We start from the raw sequence: 10,214 nt of genomic DNA on the forward strand, positions 1-10,214 counted from the left end.
CCCCCCAAAAAAAAAAAAAAAATGAAGAAGAAGAATGGTCAATTGCATTCCAAAGACCAAACTAACGCTTGAAAGAACTGTTGGCGCCAAAATTGAATATTTAGTATAAGGTTTTTCTCCAGTTTCGGAAAATACACTTACAAGTTGCACTCTCAGTATAACAAGCAGAGAAAGCAAAGCTACTTGGATAACACTTCGTTAGACCTTTCAGGAGCTTAGCAGCAGAGCTAAGAAGGAACTCAAAAACTATTTTTCGCATCAAAAGGCTACTTTCTAGAGTTCCCTCTTCAGTTTTAGCCATTTTACGTCTATGCTAATCCTCACTTGACTTATCAATTTTATAGAGAGCTCGATGGAAAAGTAATGAAGTGATGGAATACAAATGCCACAAAAAAGAATGAACACAAATGACTGTCTCTCGAATTGCGTTCCATTAGGTGTGAATAGGCATAAAACAAGTTACAAAACTATCAAGATATTGCTGTCTTTACATGTAGTATAAAGTAGACGTTATGCTTTTCGATTCCCCCTACTAACAATTTCTCGGTCGAGCCTGTCGCACCAAACTTGCCTAGTGTGATTTACCTATCTAGTGTGATTTGCAGACTATTGTATCAGCCGGAGGATTTACCTAGCGTCCACCGGAAGGATAACAGCTGCGGGTTCCCTTTCACAAAAAAATATATAAATAAAATAAAATAAAATAATGAAAGCTCTTTCTGTTGAAGTCAGTGATAAAAACTTTGCATATTGCTTTTTATTGTTTGGATTCTTTGCTTGGTGAAGACGGAATAATAGAACTTTCAAGCGTGGGAACAACCAAAATTTAGGTGGAATATACAAAAGAAGAAATATTATGTCCAACGAATATATTCCCTAATCTTATCTTACTGATTATGGTTAAGGATAAAAGCAGAGAGAACACGATGCCACGCACTGAAATAATACAAGGAAATAAAAAGAATAACTTTTGATACAATTGTTTACATGTGGTACAATATCGAGTTTAGGACTTCTAGACAAATATTCTTATTGACACTCGCACACTTTTCCTTATAATCATATCCATAAAACAAAAAAGAACTTACGATTTATATGCTTTTAGATTAGAAGGGTGTTTGACACCCAATTTTTATGGAAAAATGAATTTTAGAATAGTAGAATGATGAAAAATGTGTGGATGAAAAGTTTTTTTTTTTTTTTACGTGTAATATTATTTTAATGCTAATGCAGAATGTGTTGTTAAAAATAAGGGAGAAAAATATATTTTGATAAAAATGAGAATCCTAGGTGTTACAATAGATCTACAAAGACAGCAATGAATTCAAGAACCTCTATTTTGGCCAATCCACAAATGAAAAGCTTCATCTCAGAATTTACAAAGTAATGGAGTTGCAAGAATAAATAAATTAAAGGCAATCACGGTTTCTTCATTTTTGAAAAGTTCAATAAGTAGATACAGATGGAATACAAAGGAAGACGAAATCCATGTGTCTCATGATACAAGTAGCACGTTGCTAGTCAGACATATAAATACCTGTATTCACAGCATTTGATCCAACAGCCAAGTTTTGATATCATATCAGCTCGATATACTTCTGTCGAAATGCCCCAAAGCATGTAATCACTATTTCATAAACACTTTTAAATCTCATATCCGGTGAATCTTGTTAAGACGCTTCTCAACAACTATCTGTAAGAACTATTCCAGTATATATGGTCCAACCATGAACACGGCCATTTTAGAGAAGTCAATACAGCACACTGGGGTTTGAATTCTTTGATCCAACAGCCAGGCTTTGATACCATATCAGCTCGATATACTTCTGTCGAAATGCCCCAAAGCATGTAATCACTAGTTCATGTTAACACTTTTAAATCTCATATCCTGTGAATCCTGTGAATCTTGTGAAGATGCTTCTCAACAACTATCTGTAAGAACTTAACTGCATTTCCTTTTCTCAAAAAATATTCCATAAGAACATCAATACATTTTCTTTTGTGCTCCAGGTATCAACAACTTTTATTCAAGAAAATGGCTTTAAAAGTCAGAAATTTTATTTTCTTACCACATTCAATGAGTTTTGCACTAATCAAATTGATTAAAATCTTTATATCTTTATATCAAGTCTGTGCAGCAAACGAATTCTTCTAACAAATTAAGAAGATTCATAACCTCTAAATCACCACAAAGCTTGTAATTTTTTTCAATGGTAGACAAAAAAGATGAACTCTGAAACAAATTAAAGGCATTGAGAAAATCCCAATAACAGCGAAAGAATAATTGTTTAATACAGGACTCACGTGATTTGATACGAAAATTTGCACAGGTCCTGCTTCGGCCAAAAAACCCATCTGCAACAAATTCAAAAACACATCTCTGAGCTCCAAAGCCTCATAGAGATCGGGACTATCTATAAACTGATGCAGTCTGAATACAAAAGGGGTGCGCTAAATGTTCACTGCTTATTACTTTATTTTAATTTAATTAGTGCTTATTAAACACTTTTCTAGCAGACGAAGAACTTAATTTGCAATTTTTTAAAGCTTAGCTCTGTACTCGATTTTATTAAACATGACCGGGTTTTATTCTTTTCTTAGATATGTCATATTATTCAACAAAACATTGTGACATTTTCTCCATGTTTTGCCTAATTTCTCAATATTAATCAGTATCAACAAGCTTTTATAGTCTTAATATCTAATTTCCACTGTATCATAAACTACATATAAATTTGAATGAAGAAAAAAAATCTGACCTTATTAACCATGGTAACAACAGCTTCAAGAATCACCCCCCTTAAAGGGTCGAAACACCACGCATTGGTACTTCACCGGAAAAGTAACGAATCCGGTACCATCGCGAATTAACCCTTTTCCAACACTTTCAATGCCGGTGATCGCTACGATGAACCCATGCCGGCCGCTGTAAAAAATAATCAGTATAATAATAATAATAATAATATTAACACTAAGAATACAGAAAACACACTATAATTATTCATACCTGCAAGTGCCCTCCACGTCTTTCAGGAGTTTGGTGACGAATTTATCGCGAAGGTCGCGGCCGAAGTGGCGGGGTGCAGCTGCATGTTCCGCTCCAATACTATGTGAAAAAACATCCCTTTCTCTTGAATTTTACTGTGACTGAAAGTTCAGACAGCTGCTCCGAGAGATTTGTGGGCGGGGGCGGGGGGACTGGAGAGGCGACAGACGCTGAGAGGGCAGAGATTCTGGGCATCACTGAAGATGCGAGGAAAATTTATGGTGTAGTCAATGAAATTTCATCGAAATCTAATTTGGGTTATTAACCTTTAATTTATCTCATGTGAGACATTGATATTCAATTTAGTTTCACATTTTGATACTTTGTTACATGTTGGTCCCCTATGGTCCCTCAAACAAACAGAAATTGCTTAATTAACAGTCATATGATCGGTTTGTTTGTTTGTCTGTTTGTTTTTTTCACACCATGAAATTGAAATAGTAAAATAGGGTTTTTGAAAATGTCTTTAGAGCCCTTGTTTGGACTTCATTAGGGGAACATGTATTAGGGAATAGCAATTTTTTAGAAAATTTGAAGTTAAAAAAATAGGAAAAAATTTCAATTATTTTATTAAAAAATATATAATTAAAAATAAGAAAGAAAATACGTTAAAAAATTAAGTTGTGCTACATGTACATAACATTAACATAATAATTTATCAACAGATGATGTGACGATACTTAATTGGATCAAAATTTCATCAATCAAATAACTTTCTCACTTATATTTTGACATCTCATCTTATGAAAAACATTTAATGGAGCCCAAACAAGGGCTAAAAATTTAAGTACATACTTTGTTATTTTAACACTTATATAAGGTGACGTAATGATAAATTGGTATATCACGAAGCTATTATATCCAAGGTTCATTATGGTACGACTACAAACCATGCAATTTTCATCAACCCATTGTGCATATTCTTTTGAAATTCCACACCTCTCTAGTAACTATTGGCTCACGCCTCACATACTATCTACATCTACATTGTGTTTGGAATTTTGTTTAATGACAAAGCCTGAACAATCCACAAAACTTGGGTATGTATGGTACAAGTAGAACTGAGGAATGAAATTGATTGGCTAGTTATTCAATTTCATAATCAAGCAATTCATGACCAACCATTCATCAATAGGTTGGAATGCTTGCTTTGTGGAGAAATTATTTGTATCGTAACCTCCATTCTACGCCTTGACTTCATGTACCTTGACCGACAACGTCTTGATCTCCACCCTGCGCCTTGACCTCTTGCGCCTTAACCCACACCAATAGTCCTCCAAGATCAAACTTGATATTCATCGGTGGTCGATTTCATGAGTTAAATATCCATCCCTACTTTTAATCAAGAAAAGCTCATTTATAGTCACAAACAAAAGGTCCAATAAAATGATATCTTTATTGAAAATTTATCACACCACAAATATAGATTAACAACACTTTGCATATCTTGCTTTATAAATTTATATTTTACATGCACATTTTTCTTCATGATTACAAAAAACACCATTTACTGAATTTATTATTATTTTTAATATAAATAGTTGAACAGAAAAAATATACTCAATTGAAATAACAAACCACGCCCTATATTTTACTTTGGGTATACAATTGAGATAAAATCCAAACAAGGGATGGGTAGAGAACTTTCGAATGTTGAGTAACGATTAAAAAAATGTATTGAAGAAAGTTTTTTTTTTATTCGCCTTTTTGCACCATTGGTCCTTATCGTATACAATTCCCAAGGCTTCGGGACCTATCATTTGAATTTTATTCATTCAAGTAATTTATGTACAGGCGATGGTTCCACCTCCTCCCTCACCCATCTTTCATTTCATTCGCTCATGTAATTTATGTTATCAATTGACGTGTCATGTCACTTGTGAGGAAGTACAAGTAATTTTATATAAGCACCCAACGATTACCTGTAGGTAATTGTAAATTCAACCATACACATGCAGAATAACTGCAAAAAACTAGTGCTGCCGTATTCTAGGAACTAGAGATTACTTTGAGGCATCAAGATCCCAAATTGAAACAAAGAAAATAGATACTGACCAGGGCGTTCTTGGAGAACCAAGCCCAATGACCAAATTTCAGTTCACTAGAACCGCTTTCTATCAGCGGGTTTCAATATCTGAAACGAACACATCAAACTTTCATCAACGCTCATCATTGCACCGGCATTATCAAATTCACCACAATAGTTGGGAGCAGAAAAAATTGTAACTAGCTGCCTATCAGCAAAAAATTCATATCCATCTTCCACTACCTGCACGACAAAGAATTCAATAAACAACAGAGACAACAAAAAGGGATCGAAGAGATCAACAGGAAACTATACGTTACCTGATGGGCACGACAAACAAGGTCCATATCATGCTGCATTAAAAATTCAGTCACCTTATCTGGACCAAATGTGTAAGAGACGCCCCTGTCATTCATCCCCCAACCTCTAATTTCTCTAGTGGGATCCGACCATAGTAGGTCACAAAGCAAACCAGAATCAGGAATATCAGTTGGGCGAGGCAAATTTCTAATTTGATCTAAGTTTGTTAGATCAGGAGAAAGACCACCATGCATGCAGAATATTTTATCATCCACAAGAGCAGCCACAGGAAGGCAATTAAAACAATCACTAAAGACTTTCCATAGTTTCACGTTGAATCGGCGTTTACATTCATCATAGAATCCATATATCCTATTAATAGAAGCGCATTCATGATTTCCTCTCAAGAGAAAGAAATTCTCGGGATATTTGATTTTGTAGGCAAGAAGAAGGCATATTGTCTCTATACTATGTTTGCCACGGTCCACATAGTCCCCCAAGAACAAATAATTAGCCTCAGGAGGCAGTCCACCATAGTCAAAAAGCCTTAAAAGATCTTCATACTGCCCATGAATGTCTCCTGGAATTCAGACACAACCATAATTTATAAAGACTCTTGTCAGAGGAAAATGAGAAACAATGAGAAAGTTCCAATTGAAACCCAAATTGCATTCTCAGAACTTATTAACAAGAAGAAGAAAAACTAGACAGTAATTGTTGGTTTTTTCAACTACAGCAAGTCAGCAACAATACTGATAGGCATGCTAAAGTAAAATTTAGAATTGCGTGACGAAGAGAATATGAATCCATCAGTAAATAACAGGATTTCAATTGATCAAATGTACCATGTTTTCCTGTTCTCTACGCATGTAAAGGCCATTAAAAAAGGTACATGCCACGAAAAATGCAGAGCGCACATCCATCTTAGCTTTTCACAATAAATGCACACAAGATAAAGCAGCTGAGGCAAACCAAAGGGAGAACATGAGCTGATATAGTAAACTACCAATACAATCATCCACATTTACAAAGTATCCATCTAATTAATCCTTTTACAAGAGATCTGTTATGCTATAAAGCTCCAAGTACCAACATTAATGTATTTAACCTTTTTTCAGGACCAACAATAGATAACTTTAAATGGAAAGCAAACATCACGATCACAGTCAATAGCTCAAAACAGAACTAACATCTGGCAATTATAGAATGCAAAATGTGTCACCAAATTCCCCCATAAGAAACTTTACAACTCAGACCCCACATAAGCCAATTCAAAGAAAAATGCTTGATGAAATTGCATTATCAAAACTGACTTTGATGGATTATTCTCCAACTACAGGACTTAAGAAGTAAAAGCTTAAAATATACCAAGAAAAAACAATACAAGCTTTAAAACATTGAAACTTCTAATAAATATCATTACTTATTGCAGCCAATGGCAAAGACAAATGTATCATGTACAACCCTAAGTGATATTGAGCGTTGTGATTCCAAGCAACATTAAGCCCTCAACTGAATGAACAGGGTCACTGTACAAACTAAGAATAACACATTTCTAAGTTTTCTTGATCCTTTTCAGTCTCAAGAATTTGAACAGGAGTAAGTTTATCAACGTCAATTACAATCATTTCAATTTTCTATTGAAATTCCAACATGGCATAGCAAAACCCTGACACCATCGAGGTGCTACATCGATATAGATATTTTGATAACATAAACAGAATTCTAGGAATTAGAACTATAAAAAAACAGCTTCAAAGCATCTCACACTAACATTTCGAGGTTTTCTTTTGGGCAAAGAAAGAGGTTCTAGTAGAATATGAAGAGGAAGACAATGACCAAAATTAACATGACGTATGGAGTTGCAAAGAACAATATAATAGGATCTTTTTTATGAATGTGTAGGTGGACCGAATGGAATCGAAAAATAAAAATAAAAAATATATATACATTAAGCTGACTCCATCGACATTTTGATAACATAAACAGGATGCTAAACTATGAAAAACAGCTTCAAAGCATCTCATACCAACATTTCGAGGTTTTCTTTTGGGCAAAGAGAGAGGTTCTAGTAAAATATGAAGAGGTAGACAATGACCAAAATTAACATGACGTATGGAGTTGCAAAGAACAATATAATAAGATCTTTTTTTTATCAATGTGTAGGTGGACCGAATGGAATGGGGAAAAAAATTATAATGGGAAAATTGATCTCCGAATAAGTTATTTTCAATTGTTATGATCAGAGGAATAAGATTTTACAACTTTGATGTGGACTCAAATTTTAAATCTGCTTCCATAAGGACCATACCGATAAACAAATATTGCTTAGGCCACGTGCTTGCAACACAATAGTAATAATGTTGCTTGAGTGAAGAAGTCTTGATTTTGTTCATTTGCTAATGGGAATGTTATTCACAATATTACCTAGATTACATTTTTATTCACGAGACAATTTGCTACAGTATGATCCCGACTCTCAATTCAAGAGCCTGTTTTGGAGTGATTTTGAGAATTAATTTTTTGACCGTTAGGAGAAAAGTGAGGTTCATCTGTGAGAGAAGAAGTCAAATATGACGGCTGGAATAGTGATATAACGGTCAAAAAATCAATTTTTTGGGTGAAAAAATCGCTCCCAAACAGGCCCCAAATTTCACAGCGATGTACTCATTTATCGTGTGCCACTCGATGAACAAACATTAATGATACATATCAATCAAAAAGCAGCAATTACCGAATGGACATTGAGAAAATTTTAAAAAGAAAAAATCAATGGCGAGCGGTAAAGTTGACAAAGGATAGCTCCATTAGTACAATGTGAATATAACAATATTCAATACCTTGATCAAAACCAGAATTGCAACCATTCCCCTACCAGGCCAAAAGAATAATATACACAACAATTCTAAAAGAAAACCAATTTACTCTTTTACTCACACTACCAATCACCCTCATCGCTAGCATATTCACACAAAAAGAAAAAAGAAAGACAATTGTTAAAGGTATATTCTATAATCTGCAACTCGTCCCTTCCTTTGAGCACTGGAAACTGTAAAAAACTAAAACACAAAATTCTATCTAAGAAATCTCATTATTTTTCCCATATTCACAGACTCCAAAAACCAATGATTTTACACGAAACATTCATCAATCAAGGGAAAAAATGCAAGCTTGAAAAGGAAGAATACCGCAGATCTTAATGGGGGCTTCGAGCTCAAGAAGATTGGGTTGCGAGAGGAAAATTTCGCGGGACGTGGTACAGAGAGCTCGGACGTCATTTTCCGAAAGCTGTACCTGGCGCGGCGTCCTAGGGTTCCTGAACTCCAAAAGGCGGTTGATAATATCATCTAGAACAGCAGGCTCAATCCCTCCCTGTCCATTTGCCGCCATTTCTCTCCCCTCCCTTCTATTCCCTAAAACTGTAACAGCATAACAAACCCTAATTTCACCCCCCCCCAAAAAGCAAAGAATGAAAAAAAAGATAAAAAAAAAAATCAATTCTTGAGGTTTCAATTGTCTTGCTGTAAACAAGGGAGAGAATATGAGATGAAAGAAAAACGAAATAGCGAGAGGAGTGAAGAAGGAGACCACTGTAACTCTTAATCGCAAGATGCCCAACGTATATGCGTAGACACACGGGAAAATTTCAGCGTTAGTCCCTAACCTTTGGCCTTTATAGCAAATTGGCTCCACTCATTCCGCGTAGATTTATATCTCACATAATACCCTTGATTCTCCATCCCTTAGGTGAAACAATGAAAAGCATAACATGGGGAACACTGGGGACCAATTGGGAATGAGGGACACCAACTGTCTAACACTTGGAGACGCTAATCAAATTCAAGCAATGTTACGGATGTAGATATTTTCAGTTGATGGGGCATAATTAAATTTGCAAAGAATATAGATTTACGTTTATCTCGAACATCACCAAGTTTATCTCCAACATCATTTTCATCACTTTTATCTTGAATAATATTTTCATTAACATTTCTATTTAATAAGAAAATACAAAAGAAATCATAAAAAAGAAATAATTTTCTAAGGCTTCAAATCTAATTTCCGAGAAAGCAAAAAAAAATTAAAAATTAAGTTGGTGGGTCAAGTGACCCACCAGGATCCACTGTGGTTCCGCCAGTTGTTTGAACTTATCTGTGGTAACATGCTTTGTTAATATGTTTACTGCATTCTCAAAATTGTACACGCTTCGTGGTATTGCAATTTACCGAGAGATTTCATCATTTCTTTTGGTGGTTTGCTGAGAAGAAGAAAGTGTGAAAGAAAATTGCATGCATGCTTTGACAATCCTTAAAAGGGAAGAAAAGTTGGATCACTCTTTTCTTATAATGTTAAACAAAAGAATTTAATTTGTATAGCATCGTTTTCATTTTGAAATATGATGATTTGATGACAAGCAGTACACAAGGGAAGATCATATGATATTAAAACTATAATCTTAAGGGCGTCGTGAGCTTAAATGTAATTAATCTAAGCCCACATTTGACCCCCATTAACACGATAATCCATTTTTTCTATCTTCTTATCAATTACACATTTTTCAATAAAACAATATTACACGGAAAACTATTTTTTTTTTTAATTTCAACCACACATTCTTAAAAAACAAAACAAAAAATTCCAAATTCATAATTTCAAATAATGGGGGCTAAACATCACTATAAGAAATCGACTTTCTAGTTTACTAAATTTAAGAAACTAACAATGAGAAATCTTGATATTTTTTCCATGATTCCATAATCTTTACACTTTCTGTCATCACGAGTCTGCTATGTGTTGGACCTAGAGTGGTTGTAATGAATGAGATTAATGATGCAATATGAA

The 10,214-nt window shown here is 34.5% G+C and overlaps 1 protein-coding gene and 1 pseudogene across 3 annotated transcripts; both read right to left on the bottom strand.

The window, feature by feature from the left end:
* Positions 1-1,315: 1,315 nt before the first annotated feature.
* LOC111374739 lies at positions 1,316-3,554 on the bottom strand (annotated as a pseudogene).
* Positions 3,555-3,926: 372 nt separating this feature from the next.
* LOC111374736 (serine/threonine-protein phosphatase PP1 isozyme 2-like) lies at positions 3,927-8,989 on the bottom strand. Of its 3 annotated transcripts, none has more exons than XM_022997473.1 (4): positions 8,561-8,989; positions 5,393-5,952; positions 5,102-5,315; positions 3,927-4,381 (listed from the first exon to the last, which is right to left on the bottom strand). In XM_022997473.1, the coding sequence occupies exons 1-3, from the start codon at positions 8,760-8,762 to the stop codon at positions 5,148-5,150; spliced, it is 930 nt and encodes a 309-aa protein (XP_022853241.1). In that variant the 5' UTR covers positions 8,763-8,989; the 3' UTR covers positions 3,927-4,381; positions 5,102-5,147. The 3 variants fall into 3 exon arrangements, with proteins under 3 accessions (XP_022853241.1, XP_022853240.1, XP_022853239.1); XM_022997472.1 differs by having other exon boundaries at positions 3,928-4,378; positions 8,561-8,988; XM_022997471.1 differs by lacking the exon at positions 3,927-4,381 and having other exon boundaries at positions 4,924-5,315; positions 8,561-8,988.
* Positions 8,990-10,214: the final 1,225 nt, after the last annotated feature.

Source organism: Olea europaea, unplaced genomic scaffold, assembly GCF_002742605.1.
Source record: "Olea europaea var. sylvestris unplaced genomic scaffold, O_europaea_v1 scaffold1280, whole genome shotgun sequence".
In the NCBI taxonomy this organism is placed as follows: Eukaryota; Viridiplantae; Streptophyta; class Magnoliopsida; order Lamiales; family Oleaceae; genus Olea; species Olea europaea.

Bases quoted from the DNA above. Each gene is read 5' to 3' on its own strand.
- LOC111374736 (XM_022997473.1), bottom strand. From the start codon at position 8,762: ATGGCGGCAAATGGACAGGGAGGGATTGAGCCTGCTGTTCTAGATGAT. The intron at 5,953-8,560 runs GTATTCTTCCTT...TCTGAATTCCAG, and splicing joins AGCCCCCATTAAGATCTGCG to GAGACATTCATGGGCAGTAT. The intron at 5,316-5,392 runs GTAACGTATAGT...TTTGTCGTGCAG, and splicing joins TTGTTTGTCGTGCCCATCAG to GTAGTGGAAGATGGATATGA.